At 40.0% G+C, this 21,135-nt stretch overlaps 1 protein-coding gene across 29 annotated transcripts in view; it reads right to left on the bottom strand.

Moving 5' to 3' along the window:
- The window catches only part of MADD (MAP kinase activating death domain), a 70,389-nt gene that overhangs the window by 21,907 nt on the left and 27,347 nt on the right, over positions 1-21,135 (bottom strand). For 13 of the 29 annotated variants that reach the window (XM_026849792.1, XM_026849796.1, XM_026849812.1 and 10 more), the window contains 12 exons: positions 20,306-20,344; positions 19,215-19,274; positions 18,653-18,755; positions 17,422-17,608; positions 17,097-17,247; positions 14,478-14,684; positions 9,506-9,559; positions 6,359-6,456; positions 5,929-6,012; positions 2,770-2,928; positions 984-1,092; positions 369-431 (listed from right to left, as the gene is read on the bottom strand). In XM_026849792.1, the coding sequence (XP_026705593.1) occupies positions 369-431; positions 984-1,092; positions 2,770-2,928; positions 5,929-6,012; positions 6,359-6,456; positions 9,506-9,559; positions 14,478-14,684; positions 17,097-17,247; positions 17,422-17,608; positions 18,653-18,755; positions 19,215-19,274; positions 20,306-20,344 (1,314 nt within the window). The remainder of the gene's footprint in view (positions 1-368; positions 432-983; positions 1,093-2,769; positions 2,929-5,928; positions 6,013-6,358; positions 6,457-9,505; positions 9,560-14,477; positions 14,685-17,096; positions 17,248-17,421; positions 17,609-18,652; positions 18,756-19,214; positions 19,275-20,305; positions 20,345-21,135) is intronic. The other 16 variants (XM_026849806.1, XM_026849809.1, XM_026849814.1 and 13 more) reach the window with 8 other exon arrangements.

Raw genomic sequence — 21,135 nt, 5'->3', positions numbered from 1 at the left:
TACAGAAATTGAGCATCTATTCTGTTTACTCCAGCCAAATACCTTAATTCCTGTTCCTTCCCACTCTTTGAAAATACCATAAGCCAACACACAATTAATCCGTATTTTTTTTTTTAAAAGTTACTTTTAAACCACAAGCAGTACCACAACTGAAGAAAAGTGTAAAAGAGAACACAAGATATATCTCTCATTCTAATTCATGGCATAACCTTTACAAACCCTTACACAAAAGTACCTCTCAGCTCTATTCTTTAAGGATGCATATACAGTTCCATATACTGTTAACACTGCCTGAAAGAGACAGGAAGATCTCACACAAACACAGATCATGGCAAACACAGAGAAAAGTGGAAAGAAAAGATTATTACTCATAGAGAAGGTTTCCATTGCAGCATCCTCTAACTGGTCCCAGACAGATCCTTTATCCCTACCTGCACCATTCCAAGCAGGTAGGAACGATAAATGGAAAGGATGAAAAACACAGGAAGAGAGAGCTCTTGATTAACAGCAAGTCCAGACGAAATACGTTTCAAAAAAGCCAACATACTCCTAATTCAAGAAAACACTTGAAGGCCATTAGTATTCTGAGTTTAGTAGCCCCCTGTTCAATGACTTAAGCTGAAGGATCTTTTTTCAAGATCAGTGATATATTTTAGCCTTCCATGCTTAGCTAAGTAAGTTCCTTCTCCCCTTTTTGTCAACAGTTTAAGGAATTCATATTCAAGAATGGCAAAAGAATTGGACAAACTACATTTTATGCTAACTACACCACTCACACCCATCTCCTCTTACGCAATTTCCCCAGCAAATCTTTGGCTTTACTCTGAATGGCTTGATGCGCTGTCCTATTCTACCACTATGGACAACAGTTAAGTGGCTTTAAAAACAGTCTCTGGGAATGTAAAAATTCCAGTCTGCCCCAGCCATGACCCCACCTGAACTTCAGTCAGAAAGATCCTATCCCCACAAAAAAAATAGATTACCCAAGAGTCCTTCATAGAGATAGACACGTTGGTTCCCATCCTCTGGAGCCCTCCCTGGAGTGCTGCCTTTACTGTCCTTCACACTCTGCTTCAGGTTGTGAGACTTTGCCTGAAAATAATACAAGATGTGTCAGACAATTTAACTCTGTGCCCTGCAGGGCTGCTTCTTGCAGTCCACTGTTGTGCTTAACAGATGCAGTTTGCAAGCTATACTTCATAGATGCTTCTCCCACAGATGTTCCCAAAACAAATAAACCACTCCGTTCAAAGACCTGAAAAGTCCAGAGTCAGACAAAGGAAAACCAAAGAGAGGGACAAATCAAAACAGAGGAGGCAAAATGCTTCCCTGAAGGAAAACTGAAACAAAAAAAAAAAAAAAAAGGCAAATCTGAGACTAAGGGAAGTTAAAAGACCTTATGTTGTCCCTCATATTTCATGCTTATGCAGTCAGTTTGCCCAAATTCTGATAGTATATCTTTCCTAGTGGTCGGGAAATAGCTAAAGATCTCTCACAGTATGTACAATGAGAGTAACAGAACAAATACCCAGTCTTCTAAGGACTATACAGAAAATGAATATTCACAAGCAGAATAAGATTACTTGAGCTTTCTCTCACATTCAAACATTACAGGTTTTTCTTTCATTTACCATTCATAAAGGTCTGACATTAAGCAAACGATTACATATCATCTGGTCTGAAAAAATGTGTGCTGGGACTATCAGCCAGCAGGAATTGTGACAATAAAGCTGGTCCATCTATTTCTCTACAACCAGGCAAACTATGATGCAATACTTAATGTTCATCATACATCATGTACACCCATCATCTTTGTTCTAAATCTGTTGCAAAGGTTCTACTTAGTTTCATTAATCAAGTAGAAGAATCAGAAAACAAAGTGTTTACAAAAAAAAGTCTAACTCTTCAGAAACTGAGAATACACCCTCTTGCTTGCTAAGTAAGCCAACATGGTCGCATCACTTTCATGCTTTTAGAAGAAATCTGCAATGAAGAACAATGATTTTGCTTGTTGATTAAAATTTGAGGCCCTGTAAAGGCTTTTACAGTCTTATCAGTATTATAAAATAATGAACACAGTGAGATCAATCTTAAGGCATTGCAAGCTGTTTTCATATGTGGCTAACAGCTTGATTTAGCCAAATCGAGTATATCATTATTTTCTTGGGCAGATGTATGTTAGAGGTTATACCCAATAATCAAGGACTTTAAAAAACAAAATTAACAAAGTGCTCTCAGATAATCTGAATTTTACTGCATACAGATCTTCCAACTAGGAAAATACATTTAAAAGTTATGATTATACTTCAGATAGAATTAAAGTAATGTTTTAAAGAAACAGAAAGGCTGCTAAACCTGCAGTGGGTCATCCTTCTCCTGCATCAAACAGCTGCTCCTAACCAACTGGGAATCTGTTCCTCTTAGGTCGAACAATGCCTAAGCTGTTTTGCCTCTGAAGGGCAATGAAATGTCCATTTAACTGAGAGAAATATTGAATGAGGGGAAATTAAATATTGCTAGAGCCTGTAACACAGTATGAGATGTGAATCTACTATTCTCAAAGAACCGTGTATTGTACAGGAAATGAAGGAAGGTACGTGGATCCATACAAAACTACATTTTTAATATTGTAAGTCACTGCTGATTAACCCTTAGAACAGAATCAGAGATACTCCTCCACACATGCACACACATTGAAACTGCTACTGTACAAGATTTAATTATTAAAAAAAAAAAAAAGAAAAAAAGGGAAGTCCACAATGCCCTTACAAAGATAGAGCTAGTAGCAGAGTTTGTCTCGATTTCACTGTCTGACACAGTGCCTCTGGATCCTGTCAAATTGCCACCATTTTCCACACTCGGGCCATCACCAGCATTGCTACTCAAGTCACTGTCTGCTCCTAATGTCTCTCCAGAACTGTTACTAACCTGTGGAGACAAATAAAGCAGTTACATTCAATAGACAAAGACACTGTGGAGAGAAAAGTTGTAAATGTTTCTTCTTAAGGCACAAAATAAAAAGCAGTACATCTGAAGGCCACATTTGCCTTTTCCCCTTCAGTCTTTTCCTCTAATCCTACTCTGCAGAAAAAGATGAAGAGAGACAAAAAGCCCTTCAGAAAAATCACAGAACTGTTTAGGTTGAAAGGGATCTGTTAAGATCATCTATAGATGAGCGCCCCTGCTCAAGCAGCATCAGCTAGAGTACATTGCTGAGTACCATGTTCAGTCAAGTTTTTATAATCTCCACAGAATCTACAACTTCTCTGGGCAAACTACTCCAGTGTTTGACTGATCTCAAACTAGAAAAGCGTTTTCTTGCATTAAGATGGAATTTCCTGTGCTTTAAATTTTGTGTTGACTGCCTCTCGTCCTGCCAGCGGGTACTACTCAGAAGAGTATGGCTCCCTTGCCATTGTTCCCTTCCATCAGGTATTTATACCCATTGATAAGATCCCCCTTGAGCCTTTTCTTCTCCAGGCTGAAAAGTCCTACCTCTCTCAGCCTCTCCTCTCATGAAAGATCTTCCAGTCTCTCAATCGTCTTTGTGGCCCTGAGCTGGACTCACTCCAGTAAGTCCTTATCTTTCTTGTCCTGGGGAGCCTAGAACTGGACATAATGCTTCAGATACAGCCTCACCAATGCTGAGTAAAGTGGAGGGATCACCTCCCTCGATATCCTGACAGTGCTCTTCCTAATACAGCCCAGAATACTGCTGGCCTTTTCTGCTACAAGGGTGCACTGCTGGCTCACAGTCAGCTTGTTGTCCACCAGGATCCCAAGGTCCTTCTCAGCAAAACAGCCTTCCATCCCGTCAGCCCCCAGTGTGTACTGGTGCCTGGGGTTATTCCTCCCCAGATGTAGGCCTTGGCATCTTCCCCTTGTTGAACTTCATAGATTTCTCTCACCAGTTCTCCAGCCTGTTGAGGCCCCTCTGAATGGTGGCACAATCATCTCCTGTGTTGGCCACTCCTCCCAGTTTTATATCATCTGCAAACTTGCTTTGTACCAGCACCCAGGTCATCAGTAAAGATGTTCAACCGTACTGGCCCCAGTACGGACCCTGGGGGTACACCACTTGTCTCCAGCTGGACTTTGTGCCACTGATCACAACTCTCTAGGTCCAGTCATTCAGCCATTTTTCAGTCCACTTCAGTGGTCACTTATCTAACCCATACTTTGTCAGTGTGTCTGTTATGTTACAGGACTGTCTATGTTGCAGGAGGCTGTCAAAAGCTTCACAGATGTTGAGGTAAACATCTGCTGCTCTCTCCTCACCCACCAAACTAGTCATCTCACTGTAGAAGGCTATCAGGTTGGTTTAGCAGGCCTGCCCCTTTGTAAACCCAGGATGACTAGTCCCATTCACCTTCTTGTCTTTCATGCATTTGGAAATGTTTTCCAGGAAGACTTTGTCCATCACCTTTCCCAAGGACTGAGGTGAGGCTGGCCAGCATGCAGCTCCCCAGATCTTTCTTGTTGCCCTTCTTGAAAATAAGAGTGGTATTTGCTGTGTTCAAGTCTTCAGGAACCTCTCCTAACCACCATGACTGTTCATAGACAATGAAGAGCAGCCTCACAATGGCATCAGCCAGCTCCCTCAGCACTTGTGCTGCAACCCCTCAGGAAATATAGATTTACATATATCCAGTTTGTTGAAGTGCTCCCTAGCCTGGTCATCCTCCACCAGCCGTAAGTGTTTCTCAGTCCAGACTTTTCGTCTGGTCTCAGGAGCCTGGGATTCCTGAAGGTCAGTCTGACTGGTAAAGAGTGAGGCAAAGAATGCCCCAAGTACCTCAGCCTTTTCCACCTGTCACCAGTTCCCCTGCCTCATTCAGCAGCAGGGCCACGTTCTTCCTAGTCCTTTCTCTTGCTGCTTATGTACTTGTAGAATCCTTTCTGTTTCCATTCATATTCCTTGCCAGATTCAACTCCAGGTCATATCGGCTTTCCTAACCCTATCCCTGCAAGATGAGACAGCAAATGTGACCTCCTAGGTCACTTGCTCCTGCTTCCACCTCTTGTATATTTCCTTTTTATGCCAGAGTTCAGTTAGGAGCTCTTTGATCATCCATGCAGGCCTCCTGCTGCCTTTGCTTGGTTTCCTACTTGTCAGGATGGACCTTTCTGGAGCTTGGAGGAGGACATACTTGAATATCAACCTGCTCCTCTAGACCCCTCTTCTATCTGGGGCAAAATCCCACAGAATACAATTTCTGGGTCCATTCGCAAAAGACAGTCAGAGTATTATTCTTCTTACAGGCTGGGTAAAAATCATGGAAAACCATATATTCACAGCTATACAGCAGTTTAGAGAGAAGAAAAATCAACAACAACAAAAAGGAAAGTTCATTGGGTTCTATCCGTGGAATCTACCATATCAGATAACATGTGCTGGAGAGAAGGCTCATTATTTTTTTACTGAATTCATTCCCGCTGCCTTTTCCCCCTAGGCCCTATATTTGCTCTGAAAGCAAGCAGACATATTTTGATATGATTCAAGTGCTTTATGATAATACATCAGAAAGTTTGGTTTTGTTTTTAATACATCAAATGATCTGCCTTTTTGTCTCTCAGGTTACATTTTTAAACTTGTGTTCTTTATAGATGTTTTATAAGCAGCTAAAGCATATTTATAAAAGTAATGCAATTCACCAGTTCCATAAACACACCAATATGGAGGAATACATAACAGCAACAAGCACCATATATGAAGGCTGCAATCTGCCTATAAAGCACTATGTATGTATGTTCTGTCACACACACATGCTTGCCACCCACTCAGAGGCTCTGGAGAGAGAACTCAGATGTACATTATGCATGCGTGACAGTATGTGGCCGTACCACACAAAATGTAGGCACGAAATGCCCTCCCCCACTTCATCAAGCAGTGAATCACATCAAGATCTCACTCTGGGCATATCCTACCACTGTGCTAACTTCAGAATCCTGGCTTGTACTTCGAACCATAACTGCTGGTCCTCCACTGGGAACAGAGTCGAAATCACTCTTCTGCAATCAAAACATATAAAGGACACGAAGAAAGGTCACATTAGTTTTTATTGTAAGGAAAGAACATCACTTCCCATTCCTTTGGGGTGTTGAATCACTTGTCTTACACTTCCCTGGTTTATTTAGCCAGCCAAACAGAAACTGCTGCCTGCATGTCAAAAAGATTATAGGGTCATACAATTGAGAAGTTTGCAAAGATTAGCCCCCTGCAGGAAGGAGGGAAGAAATTTTACTGAACTAGCCTTTCAAGAATGCTCAAACCCCAGAATTCTTGCCACAATTAAGAAGTGAATAAAAGAATCTTCTCTCTTACCACACAAATAAAGCAAGCATAGGAGCCACTGACCTGAGAACCTGAGGCCAAACTGAGGCCACTGTCTGCACTGATTTGGGATTTTTTTTCATCCGTTTCTCCCAAATCAAAGTGTTTCACAGCTTCTGGCCCTGAACAAAGGAAAAAGTAAATCATTACTGTACCAAGAAAAAAACCAAAAAAGAATGGCAGAAAGCAGATGACAGACTGAAAGCAAGGAACAGTACCAAGAAAACAAATTTGCTTTCTCATTCCTTTGATTGTTTTTTATTCCTTGGTACTGTAAACAACAAGGGCAGCAGGACACATCTGCCATTCTTCAAACATTAGTTTGAAATCCAAATACTCCAAAGGCATAGTCCAAGAGTGACTATCACTAAACAGTACCTTTGTTAGCCATTCAAGAGAGAAAATAGGACAGACAAAGATCAAGTAGCTTCCAGTTACACTAACACATGCAGAGCAGTTGCCATTCAACTCTAGGAAGCCACTTCCTTTATTCCTGGTAAAATAAAGGATACCTATTTACTTAAAGTCAGAATCCTTTTTTTAACAGCTAATTTGCTCAAAAGTCTTGGACTGAGTTTGTTCAGTTGCCTGCAGCAGCTATCTAGGCAAAAGTCAGGCAACACAAAAACATGAACAGCAACAACTGGTGTTACGCCAGTAAGAATTTCAAGGAAGCAGCCTGTATGATGCTGTACTTTACAACATTCCCCAATTACATTAACAAATGGCTCTCCAGAGTTGGCAATCACATAGGTCAGTAGTGAGGGAGAAATCAGCAAGCTTTGTCATGCATTCATTAATCCGCCAATCCGAAAACAAAAAAAGGGGGGGAAAAAAGGATAAAGAACTTTATGTTCAATTTCCCATGCAGTTCTAGAATCATATCATCTATTGTCCTCTGATGGGATGGCAGAAGGAAAAGAGAATGATAGGGAGATAGAGCCTGAAAAGAAATTTGGATAAGCACTGAACGAGGTAAATTACGAGGCAAGAAAAGAATGTGTTATAAACTACATAGAATGTCACTACTCTCAGAACAGGGAAGAGACTGAGTGCAACACTTCTGCCATATCCATATCTGCCAACTATTCAGTAACAGGAAGACATGATCAGCAGCTGGAATATTTGTATTATATACCCATGACTATATCCAGTATCTCTAAGTAAACAATGCCACTATCTCTTATAACTGCTGACCACAACCACCTGGGAATTATGAACATGTTTGTACTATATGTAATATTAGAGAGGGTAAGACAGTGAAAAGGAAAGAAAAAGGGAAGGGAGGAGAGAGAGAGAGAAGGATAATATACAAAGATTTTGTGGGAGTGAGTTTGAGATGGTATGTAAACTCATGAATAGCAAAGCCATAAGCTGTGCAGACCATAGCTCACTACTCAACCACCAATTCTCCACGTGAAGTGTTTTACAGAAAGTGTTCTTCATTTGTTATAGTATTCTGCCTCTAAATCCACATGCCTTGGTTATTGTAAATCAAATCATCAAAGATTCTAACACAGCATAAACAAAATTTACAAAAAAGAAAAATAACTAAAAATATCCTAAGAATTTGGAATCTTATTTTCCACATTGCTCACTTCTGGAGGTCTATTTCCACTCGTTCAAATGGCCACCATTTCTAGTTCTGAATAACAATGCAGCGAAAAGGTTGTAACTCATTGTTACAGCAAGAATGCTAAATTTCAGCTATTCTGTTTTAAACAATTTCAGAGTTCCCTGTCCCAACACATAATTCAGATATATTTCTGGCAATTTGATTTTTAAAACAAGTGAAACTGATTGAAGCAGTTCAGTATCTGACAGCTGTGGGCAATACTGGTACCTCAGTTCAAGGAGCACAATAACCACAATCACATTGTTGTCGGTATCAATTTACAAACCTCCCTTTCCCTTCTTTATGGAGTTCTATGTCTAATATACAGGAACCACAGAAACCTCAATTTATCCCTCCCAACGCAGGCACCTATGTGAAAGGCCTGATTTGGGAGAGTAGGTGTGTGCATGTGCTATGAGTCTGTCTCACACACACTCCTACCTCAGCAGAAAGCAATTCAGGTTTTAAATGTAGGAAGCTGTACTGTGGAGGTGCCCCATTTGCCCCATTCTCTCTGAACTAACTCCAGATGCTCACTTGTACTTAACTGAAGTATTTAACTCAACAGCCTAAAATTAATGTGGCAAATCCAGGCCTAGTCAGAATGTCAGGAATGTACACCCATTCATCTCTGCTATTAATCCTCCCCAAATTTCAGTCTGTATAAGGGGCATCAGCTCTACAAAGTAGAAACTACACTTATGGTTAGGAAACACCTACCATATCACGGTTATTACAAGGTAGCTATTGTCCTTATGTCATATGATCTTATTTACAACAGTGATAACCAAAAGAACAAAACCTTGTACTATACCTGCAGATAATACGTATTCAATATTATATTCAATATCGTATTTCAATAAATTTTAAGATTTGTGTAGATTTATACTACTATTTAGGCTTTGCAAACAGCCTCAGACCACTTCACTCCTCCTTCAACATGGGATATAAAAAACAAAATTAGGTTGATTCCTTCTTATGAGGCTAATCTCTAACAGCTATCACTAAATACAATTCTTCACATATACCTTCTCTCTCCCCCTCGAAAGTATTTCTTGTTGCAGCCTGACTGTGGTCATAAACTGTTCATGGTTGATGACAGGTAACAAAATTTGCCATCCCACGGCTTGAAAGAATAGAGATTTCTTCTTTCCAGTAACATTCAATCAACCAATCAAGCTATTCACGTCAAAGACTTGTTAAGCAAAACTGGTCTTTTAACTTTTAAGAAAGGAGATGGAGTATCTTGAAATCCTTCCATATATATCTGATACAGTGAGGATGCAGAATATCTGCTTTCCCTTCTTTGAAGAAGGCAACATTCAGTGGAGGAAAAAAGACAGGAAAAAAAAAAAAAAGAAGAGGCATTTGAACAGAATTTCCCCAGGAGCAAACTGATCTGTTTGGTCTCCTCTAACGTAGCTTTCTTGATAGACCTTTGTTCTTGTGGGTATAAAAAACTGTGTGCCATAGATGCAAGCTCACCCTGCACCTGGGGAGTTGGCAGTTATGGGGAGGCTGGAGGAGTCAGTTTCTACATTTTTTAATTTCCTTACTCGTTTTTTCCAAAGATTTTTGCTTTTTCACTTCCTGGTGCTTGTTCCACAATTCTACCCAAGATGCATTGAAAGCAGGAGAGAAAGAGAAAGAGTCAGCGGCTGGTCAGACAGGTGAAAACGGGGAAAAATTTTGAAACAAAAAACCCCACCCCTTCATCTCAAAAAAAAAAAAAGGCAGAAATTTATGACAACTATTGAGTGAAGGGTTAACACCATTTTACAAGAAATCCATGTTAGGAATCCAGCACTGCATCATCTCTCGTTTACAGAATTCAAATGTTAGAGATGACTTCAAACAGTGACCCAACTAAGGAAAAACAGCTATTATGAACACGTATAACACAGTTAATCACCTTTCCTGAGCCTTTAAGACTGTCAGATATTTATTCCTCCAAAATGTAGTCATCACAGAAGCTCTAATTAACAGAAACATTTTAACATCTCTAGTTTATATCATTGAAAGGAAAAGGCACAAAACCAGCAACAGCAATTCCAAGAAAATTAAAACTGTAGGTTAACACAGTATTTAACCAATATTATATCTTAACAAGTATTGCAAATTTTACAAGCACAAGTTATTTTTGACCTGACAGCATTCTCAGTAAATGCTTGGCTCTGCCTATCAACCAGTCCTACGTGCAAAAAGCTGAACTTCTCCGCATCCACTTGTTCTAACAGGGTATAAAGAATGGAAAGTAGGGAAGAAGAAAAATGAGCAAGGTATCAGTCATGCTTAATGCCAGCTTCCAAATTCAAATTAGGTCACAGCACTCCAATCAAAGTCAAGGAATTCCTAAGACGATACAATGCAAAGAAAAGGAGAAAAGTCTGAAGTCTGCATGCATTCGTTTGGTTTGAAGCACAGCCCTGAGACAAAATAGCGATGAGGCACTCGCACTCTTCTATCACTTGCATTCCTGAAACCTCTGAAGCGCAGTCATCTTTTCTGCTCAGAAACATCAGATCATTCCAGGTGCTGGCTTGTTGGGCAAAGGAAACATTACAAGCTGACATGCTGAACTGACTCTGAACGCTGGGCACTGTCCTCTGGCACTAGCACAATTAAAGCTGGGAATGCTACACAGGAACATACTCTTAGAAAAGTGCAAAGGGAAGGAAAAAGGACTACAATATTCTTGTACTGCTCTTCAAGGAAACATGCTGAGCAACTAAAAGGTCACTTGAAGTGTGTCAGAAACCCATCCCACCCTGCAAATGGCAGAAATTAGGGCAAGACAGGCTCTAGAAAAGTTCTATTTAGCAAAATGTCTACTGAAAAAAACATTTTAATATTATAGCGTTATGATTGTGGAGGAAGGCTCCAAAGTATTATCATTAAACGTATCAGGAGCAAGGCAAATGTAGCAAGGGATAAAAAGCTAGAAAGACAGCTGCTAACAAACTGACTTCTTTACCTGCTTCATGATTGATGGATGTTCCTTCAACTTTCATAATACACAGATGGATAGGATAAAATTGCTTATGGATCCAAACAGCATCCCATAGGCTTATCTAGCTGAGCACACACTAACACAGATAACAACCTCTAAGATGGATTTTGTTTGTTAAAGGGCCTTGAAAACATCTGGCTTCTTAAGTGCTCAGTCTATATGGCTTTACTTTAAAAACCACCAGGCTGCAAGCTACAATACCTGCCATTAAATTACTTTTACCTGACTTGCCTGTTAATTCAGGATAGAGTATATCCTAGCACATTAAAATGGCCTAGATTTTATTCTCAACTACTCTGCCAAAGAAGAAAAGGAAAACCTTAAAATAAACTCAAGGAGCATAAAATACTATGCCAATGACTGTTACATGAGCCTGAACTAAACACGATAACAGGTCCAGAAAGGATATGATGCAGACAAAGCAGGTAGCACAATCTTTTCTGTTTCAAAAAACTGTCAAAATAAAGTGATCTGCCAACATTAAACAATTATGTCAAAAGCAGTAATGAAAACTTCAGTAGAGTACTGACATTTTCATTAACAGTTTCTGCAAGCATGCAATAAAACCAAACTAACCACTAATGTAAAGGGGGAAACAATTAACTATCAGCTTTAAAGCCACTAGTGTCCTAAAAAAAAGGCCAACACTACAGGTGATGATCATGGACCCTGGAAGACCCCAGAAGTAAACAAATACTTTGTTTCTTAAGAGATCATCAATTACCAGAAGCATCATCTTCACAATTAATTTCCTAGCTAAGCAATTAGGTATTAAAGCACAGTGAAGATCAACCCTCAACTGATAAAAATCTATCGCCCTTCAACTCAGTAGTAAGAAGTTTGAATACCAACAGCCTTCCCTGTTACAAGGAGCATGCTACATACTTCAGAGGTATACAAGAAACCATAAAGTTTCTGAAAAGTAAACAAGAACAAGAGGTCAAACAGGAACACATCCACCCTGAACTTTGGAAAACTCCTTGAAGCTCCTAGCTGGTTTTTCTGCAGTACAAGAAAACTGCACACCTTCAGCTACCATACCTCTAGATCTCAGAGACGCAGTTTAACCACCACACTAAGATACACTTTATGTGTGGCTATTGCAAACAGTACCACACGTGATTTTACTCCATCGTGCTGATGACTTGTTTTTCATTCTAGTATCACCCCTTGTAACTATGTCAAAAGGGCAGCAGTCCAACTTGTATTTTGTCCATACGATATCAACAGATTCACTGAGACTTCTACATCCATATTGCAACCTGAGGCAGTAAGCACCTTCCAAACTTCACAGAATCAAGGAACTGCTGAGGTTCAAAGGGACCTCTGGAGATCATCTAGTCAAACCTCCCTGCTCAAAACAGGGTCAACTAAAGCAGGTTGTCACAGGACCACATCCAGTCAGGTGTTCACCGTCTCCACAGACGGAGAATTCACCACCTTTCCAGGCAACCTGTTCTGGTGTTGGATCATTTTCACGTAAAACCATTTTTTCTCACGTTTAAATGGAATTACTGACAAATACTTTATTATTTCAGCAACATGTAAATCTTTACCAAATGTTTCTTCCCTAAAGAAGTTAGTTTTAATGAGAAAGTCTGCATTTCACTACCGAAGGAATTTTAGCCTGGCCGTGACTAACTCTGGAACTGTATATCCAAAGTACTGTCTTAGACTGAAGCTTCCATAAAAGAACATAAAGGAAGTATAACAGCCAAGAAGCTTTAAATTATCTTGCTGCAACACAAAAGAAATTCCCTTTACTTCTAGATCTCAAGAGTCAGCTAAACATGGAATCTACATTGTTTTTAGAGCAATTTCTTAAAGCCTGACTCGCATACTAGTTTGTGGTTCTTGGTGACAGGCAAAACCAGTTACCAAAAAAAACCCCAAAACTTCAGAAAAAACATTGAAGTCTTTTGAACTTTGATCAGTTTTGGTGAAACCATATCCTACTTCTAACTTAGTTCCACAGAAGACAAGGGGAAATCGTTAGAGCATCAGAACCACCAATAAGCATATATCTGTTGCCTGCCCTTGAAGACTGTGAATTGTTTAAAGCTAATATGCTGGCAACAGTAGTTAACATATTAAGCAGGACTTCTTTTGAAAAGCAATTCTTACAATGCTTCACAAACATGGACTGTCTAATCTCTATGATTTCCATGTCTATGAGGCTTTAATTTCATCTGAGGGAAAGGAGACGTCGCAGCAATCCAATCAAAAGATGTCTCTTCGTTCTTTAAAAGAATGCTGGCCTAATGTCTGCTTTATTCTTAGTTGTGTCAGAAGCATACTTTCCTTTTACTCGTTTCTACAAAAAATATATTAAATACCCAGAGCACACCAAACTACTAAACTGAAATGCTGTAAATCTGAATCTCTTTTAGCTCCCTGATAGATTTTCAAATAGAGTGGAAGGATAGTTTCTGAGCAACAAACTCCATAGATTACACCTCTTGAAACAAGAAAGCAAATCAAGTCAGAGGGGCTCAGAACCACTTCAGAAGGGCTCAACATCACTCAGCCTGCAGCTCTTACGTGGGTATAAGAATGAATACCTGCACTCCTGACATGTAAATGCCCAATACACACATTTCTTTGTTGTATGCCACATACTGCAGGTACAGCCTCATAGTAGCATGTTGCTTTCAGAAGATTAATCTTCCATTCAGTGATTCCATTAAAAAGTTGTTTTAAACAGGCTATAAGAAGCAATTGCTAAAATTTAACATGACATATTTTTGGAGTTGACAAAGAATTTCTCTCATATGCTGATGGTACATTTCTCTTGTTTACAATCCACAGCAGGTTGGATTCAACAAAAATACTATTTTTTCACCAAAATAAATAATATGTAAAGTCCTTTCTAGATAAACAGTTTAAAGCCTACCTCTAACTTTTTCCCAGACACAGGGAAAAGCCATACCAGCTAAGAAATTAGACTGGGAAAATTTCCAGTGACCAGCCTAGCAGATGCTGTTTAGAAGGACACGCATTCTATTTGCTATTGCATAGAAGGAAGATCCATCAGTCCTGCTCACTGAAACTGTAACACTACAACTAAAATCTTTTTGGCAGTTTTTATTATTAAAATATCCTGGGTCCCACTTCTATCAGGATGCAATCCAAATAATCCACAGGTAGTCAGCAATGACTAGAAAACTTGTTTCATGTGGTCCCTTCCACAGTGGCCCTTTCCAAATTCCTGCTGGCCCTGTTTCCCTTTTGCCATTTCCTGTTGCTTGAAAACATCAATCACAGAGCAAAAAATAAATTTGTCTAAAGTGTAATGAAATTCAGAAACAATTAAGATTAGAAAGCTTCTGGGAGAAAACTGCCCTGAATAGTTTATCCAAGCATAGAGTCAAAACACATATGATTGTTCCTTGTGATCCAAGGTGTAAATGAAGCATGTTACAGCAGCAATGTAGTGTGTTAAAATGGAGAGAATGCAGATAGAACCTAATGCCAAAATAGAAGTCCCTCCTGCACCTCACATGCCCCTCAATACACACCAATGGAAGCAATAAAATTTTCTTCCTTTAGACTCCTTGTGTCAAACTCCCTTGGCCCTTTGTCTGCAGGGCTTGGTGCCTTTGGCATTAGCTGAGGTACCGGCAGCTGCATCGCAGGTTTTGGCTCCAGTCTTGGGGATGATGCAGGATCCTTCCCAACCGGAGTGATAGATCCATCTGTTGGGCTTCGTTTTCTCTTTTCTGGTTTTTTTAAAAAAAAAAAAAAAAAAAAAAAAAAAAAGAAAAAGGAAATGAGAGCAGGAAAAGAAAGATGAGACAGATGGTCTCACCTAAATCATTAAGCCTGGCACTGAAACAGCTCAGTCTCACATTTGTTCCCACAGGTCACCGTGGCTTGCAGATAGTCTGACACAGTGGTGGAAACAGTAGAGGAGAAAGCCAGAGTGCTGTTTTGGGGATACTCAGATTATCTCCTTCCTGTATATTTGAAACCTAGGAATCTTCTTTGACACAGTAACTGTAATATCTCTTCTGCTGAGCTTGTAAAATTAAACAACTCTGCCTGAACTACCAAGAGTATCACTTCTAGAATATAAGCAAACTCCTCTTGCCATGAAAAGATGACAAATACAATCATCTTTGATGGGTAACACCAAATGAAACTTGTTAGGAAAAAAAACCCAAAAACTATCAGTTATAGTTCTTCCATCATTCTTTGAGATTTCCTATAATCATATGTCCCCACGGGCAGTTTGCATTAGTTCTCTGTATCAAACTTCAGTTTGAATTACAGCAAAACTTTCAGAACAGAATTAGGTTTTCCATAAAGAGCCTCCTGCAATCCTGCACAAACTGTTCCAATAGCTGATGAGGCTAACAGTCAAAATTTCATAACCTAAATTTGTCATACCACTAGAACGTGCGATGGCTTTGTCCAGTACATTAAAGGTTCTGCTATCAGCAACATCTTTCCATTTAGATAGTTGAAAATGAACAACACATAACATTCAACAGACCGACACCTCCATCTTTCAGAGCGAAAGTGTTTTCCCATTTCCTTGTAGGTCTTTTCAGAAATCTCCTCAATTTTTCAAGATGTGATGATCAGAACTGGAAGCAGTACCTCTGATGTGGGTCTTGTTAGCGACATATCCAGAGACAACACAATAGCTGCATCCCGAATCTATATTCCGAGGATAATACAGTGCCCCCCTCTCCAGTTTCTACAGACACAGCGAACAGTGGGATGTTCACACATAGCTGCCATTTTCAGAGACACTGCTTCCTAAGGACTAGTTCCCAATCCTGCTGTTCTTGTTCCTAAACACAAGTCCCTAGTTTGGCCATATTAAAATAAATTAATCACAATAAATTATGATTTATCAAGATTCAGCTTCCTCTAGTCAAATAATCTATACCTGTATCATGTCCTATTCAAACAGTATGCATCATACATAAACTGAACAATTTTAGGACTACTAGATCACTACTATGTTAAATAACTTTAAGATAAGCACTAATCTCTTTTAGTTTCTAGAATATCTAGAGTTGAAATATCTAGATCAACTCATTGAAAACAGGTAAAACATATTAAAAGGCTAAAATTTGGCTATAAATCAAAATATCATGCAATAAAGAGAGAAGTCCTTCAAAGATGTATTGAGGCTTTAAAAGTTTTTATCAGATTTTGTTTATTGTGACCACAATTAATTTACCAGGTAAACTCCACTTACCATCAAATTATGGTATCTGGCATTACATTAGCAAGACTTCACTCTAAAACCACTGAGTTTTACAGCAGCCACTCTACAGTTTTGCTTAGGATCAGTGTCAGGCTAAAATGCTTATAATTACCAAGATCAGCCTATTCCCCACATTCAGGACCGTGACACCAGCACAACCTTCCTTACCTCCCACAGCATTCTAAAAATAACTGGAAATGAACACCTGTAACCCACAGGGCATCTCAGCCAACTCATAAAATCCCTGATGCAAGCCACCCAGAACACTAACTATAACATGTTTAGTAGATGTTACTCCTCTGCTACAATGAAATAAATAGCTTTTCATCATTTGAGATTACAGCTGAGTCAGATATTAAGCAGGGAGGAAGCTTTTTGTCATCTTTTGCTCTTTTTCCTTACACATGTATTTTCTGATTTGGCATTAAGAATCAGATTTTAAGAAAAAGCTGAAAAATAAAGAGGTATTTTCAGACATCCCTCTCCAAGAGTATTTAGTGATATAAGAATCTGTGTGATGCAAGGTGGTTGGTGAGATGTAAGTCTCCTATGGTTCCACATTAGAAATATCTCCCTCCCTATTCAGGTTGTCTGCAATAACTTTCCAAGACTGTGGTTGGGACAGTGTTAGCTGAATGCCCACACTCTCAGAATTTCCACTTCATCTGTAGAAGTCCCAGGTTTTGTATCTTGCTTCATAGTTTCCATTTTCAATCACATTTCAGTATGGCCATTATTTTGTTTTGGCCTGGTTACATGTGTGCAAGAAAATGTAAGGTTTCAGTAACAACAGTACACTTCTCACCTATAAGTGCTGTAAAAACCCTGAAATATCAGAAGCCACAAGACAGCTACCTTCACAAAAAGGATCTTGTTTGGCTCATAAACACTGTATTCTCATAAACACTTTTCTTACCTTTGTTGTAATAGTGAGTATGTGCTATCTCTAGCAGGCCAAAAACACTGGCCATGCCTCCCAGGCCAGCATTTGCATATGACTGCTCCAGGCTCAACACGGTGCACTTCAGCAAGTCCAGCATGCCTTTATAAACCTTGCGGCTGATCTCCTGCAGTGAAAATCTCATTAGCGTCACTATTTCAGAAGTGAGAAAGTAATTCAAGAACATAAATTCCAAAACTGCTCTAACATCAGCTTTTAGGAGACAATTTATCAAAAACTTTCTACAAATTGAGCCTCAGCAGACACTAGACGTGAGGACCCTGATGAGTTCAGCACTGACCACATCCTGTATGACATCCTGTCGGGCATCTTCCTCTGACTGGATCGTGCGATTCAGCTTGCTTAGTACAAAGACACGGAGCTGCTCACTCTCCAGCAGACGTCGGACTCTCTTCATGTTCAGCCAGCCAACACCTTGCCCATCGAGAACATTGTGTACCACCTCCTTCAGAAACTGCTGGTTCTCACTGATGGATTTAAGAGAAAGCAGGCCAAAGTTAGCCCTCTCCTTATCTTGCCTTGCATGGGAAGAGAGATAGGGCTAGGACACACACAGAAACACATTTCCTATCAAGGCTAAGTTTACAAGAAAATAAATTCATATTTAGCTAAGCCTGCTAACATAACTGCATAGCTCAAGCTCTGTTCTGTTGGTGTAATATCAAATATTTTATTTTGTCCGCTATTTCCTATAATAAGCCATAATCAGATGTTCCTCTAGTCCCTCTAGCTACCACCCCACTCCTCACCTTCACTGCACTCCTCGGAATCCATAGGAATCCTCTATGCCACAACCTTCTCTCACCGCCACCTCGTCTGACCTGTATGCTTTCCTTGAAGGGGGAAAAGCAGCACTACTAATAGCACCACTGCACCAGCCTTGGCACACGTACTGCTTCAGCTTGTTTTGCCACAGGGGAGGGAATGGTAAGGAGGAGGAACTCCTGTGCAACCTGTTGCATTCCCCAGTCTGAGATGCAGTTACTGTTCTTGCTTTGCTTCCGCACCCAGCTCAAAGTAAACGTCACTCTACCCATGACTGTTACATAAGAAAGGGAGGACAAAGCGCAGACACCAGTCATGTAATGTTTACTTGCACCATTCTGAGTCCCTTCCCAAGGCTGAGAAAAGCATTTCACATGAATTCACGGAATCAAACTGCTTCATGTGACTCGGCTGATCCCCTCCATGCTGCACTAAAATTCCACGGGCTAGACTACCTCATTCAGAACAGACTCAATTACAAAGAATAAATACTGAGTTAAAGTAGGGACCTCGAATTTTTTGGATCTCAGACAGGAAGAGGATACATTTTGGAGCACAGAAAACCATGTATGTGCACTATTAACTGTAAGACCATCCATACAAATCTTTGCAGACAGTAAGCGCAAGCTTAGTGCCACAGAAACGTCCTATTTAGTTTTCAGTAGCGAGACTTCTGAAGAAACATTGGCCAAGCGGAAGACCAGTCTAACAACAAGTTATACTCAAAACCCAATGCAAACTATTACCTGGAATTGCTAGTTCGTCCCTGAGGTGATGGGGATTCTCTCTTCACTGTTGGGCTGTGCTTAATGACTGAAGACTTTTGATCCACAAGGGCTCGTCTGTTTCCTAAAGAGGAGAGGAAACAGGATGAGAGGAAGGGCTGGGAGGAAAACAACCTGATCCCAGGACAGTAACAAGCAATGCTAAGGTTGGCTAACACACCTATTTGAATTACAGGTAACAGACTTCAAACAAAATGGAAACTCCAAAAAAGCAGCAGCGTATATCATATTCTAGCATCACACATCGGCAGAAAACAGTAATGGGAGTAATGCAGAGAGAAAAAGAGAAGATGGTAATGGGAGCAGGAGGTGAAAGGCAGGAAAAGTTTGGCTGCTCTGCATGCAGTTCCACAACAAGAACCATCTTCAAATTAGTCACTATATGTGAAAGCATAATGCATTGGGGGTGACTAGTATAGATCATGTGGTACTGGTTACCCAGTGAGAAAGGTAGCCCAAAGTCAGGCATAGGGAATGCTGGAAATTGTTATATCATGCACAGCTCATGCTGTAGGGAACCCACCTTCATTGCTTACTGGGCCAGCTTCAGTAATAATCTCCATTATAGTATTTAACCCAAATACTGGGACACAAAATACACAATTAGTAGTGTACTACAATATCTACACTCCCCACCATCAGCATCAAAAGAATCCAACTACCAGCTTCTTCCCAGCCCTCCCTCAAAACAAAACCCAAATGATGCTAGATCAGGAAGGATGCTTGAAAGCCCAAGACAACAGGGCCAGCATATTAATCTCAGAGATAGTGCTTGACTTGAAATTTGGCATCGTGGAACCAAGGTATTGCATCTTCAAGGACATTACTGCACATACTGTATTTCAAGGGCACTATCAAAACCATCTGCATCACTGAGGAAAAAATATCAATGGATGTGCATGAAATAGAAATTAAAAAGGAAGATGGAAAGTGTTCAAACAGCAGCAATGAGATGGAGTCCCAGCACCATTTCCCATTACAGTTAGATACATAAGGTACCACACACACTTGGTAAGAGCAAGTTAATGCAGCAATTTTATACCTGTACAACAGAGACAAAAACATTTAAAAACCAGTGAAGTGCCCAGTGGGAATCCCAGTGAGCCAGCATGCACATGTAAATGAACACGGACACACACGCGCACACACACGCTTGCACATGCATAAAACAGACTGAGCTACTCCGCGGAAACCCCATCCTCGTATCTGCATAGTAGCATTAAAGGCCCTACAGGATTAAAATAGTCAAGAAAAGAACACCAAAGTGCAGAAGATGAGGTGCAAAGCATGAACGTGGAATGGCAAACCCCATCACTGTTTTCTTCCAATGCATGGAATCAGTCATTAAGTTTACCCATGGAAATAACCCTGACATGAAGCATGTTTCTTATCCAGTACAATTGGACATGAAAACATAACCAACTGGTAAAAGGTTGTCAAAAACAGCTGTGCAGAGTCTCTGCTAGTGTTTTCACCCTACCAGTCCTGTTCCTCCTCATTTTACACACAGGGAATGGTTACTTGTCTCAAAAACAAAGTCCAAAGCAGAAACAGAAAAACAGCTTTGGGCCTTTGTTTCTACAAGGTCAAAGGTCAGCAAAACATCATACCAACCTTCATCCACATCCCTTCCCACTTCCAGATTAAAGTAATCTTTACCGATGAAAATGATGAGGAGGAAAAAATAAATGAAAAAAATCAACATATTAAAACAAAAGCAGTAAGCTCTAATCAGATAGAGTAACGCAAAAGGTAAAATAAAACCTGAAAAGCTCTCAACACTAAAACATCAGCATGTGTTTAATCACCACTTCACTAGCATCACCCTTCTGTTATTACATCTGGTACAAGGATGACCAGGCTGTCCAACACCCCATGGTAAGGGTGACATTTCTCTAGTGCCCAGTCAGACATGTTACTTAATGATACTGTAGACAAACAGGAGATGTTCCAATGAAAAGACTGTGCACATGTTAGGATCGATCTTCACTCTGAATGAGCTGAAGTATGGTTATAATTTGATTTTGATCAGAAATGTTCTATCCAGTGAACAGAAAAGACTTTTGAACAAAAGACTTTAGAAACCCATGTAAACTGCAGTCTCCATGGGAGTTTGGCATTATACCCACTTACAGAGGCAACGAGTTTCCTAAGGCTAATCATGGGATAATAGTTTTACAAAAGCAGAACCTACCTCTTGGTTCCCATTCTTTACACTAAGTACTTAAAAATAAAATAAAACAAAACACAAAACAAAACCAACATTCACAGTGTATCCGCTAACACGGGCTAGACCAACCAGTCTCCCATCCCAACACAGCCCAGTTGGTGGGAAGAAGTCTGACTGAGAAATATGGAGACAATTTACTGTCTTGATACTTAAGACAGGTACCACCCAAAATACCAAAATGTGTCTCCCCCAGGATTCCTGTTTAGGGGTAAGA

This window comes from Athene cunicularia (assembly GCF_003259725.1).
Source record: "Athene cunicularia isolate RWA chromosome 5 unlocalized genomic scaffold, athCun1 chr5_part1, whole genome shotgun sequence".
NCBI lineage: Eukaryota > Metazoa > Chordata > Aves > Strigiformes > Strigidae > Athene > Athene cunicularia.
Note: the sequence above shows the minus strand (reverse complement) of the source record. Positions and strands in the feature narration are given on the sequence as shown.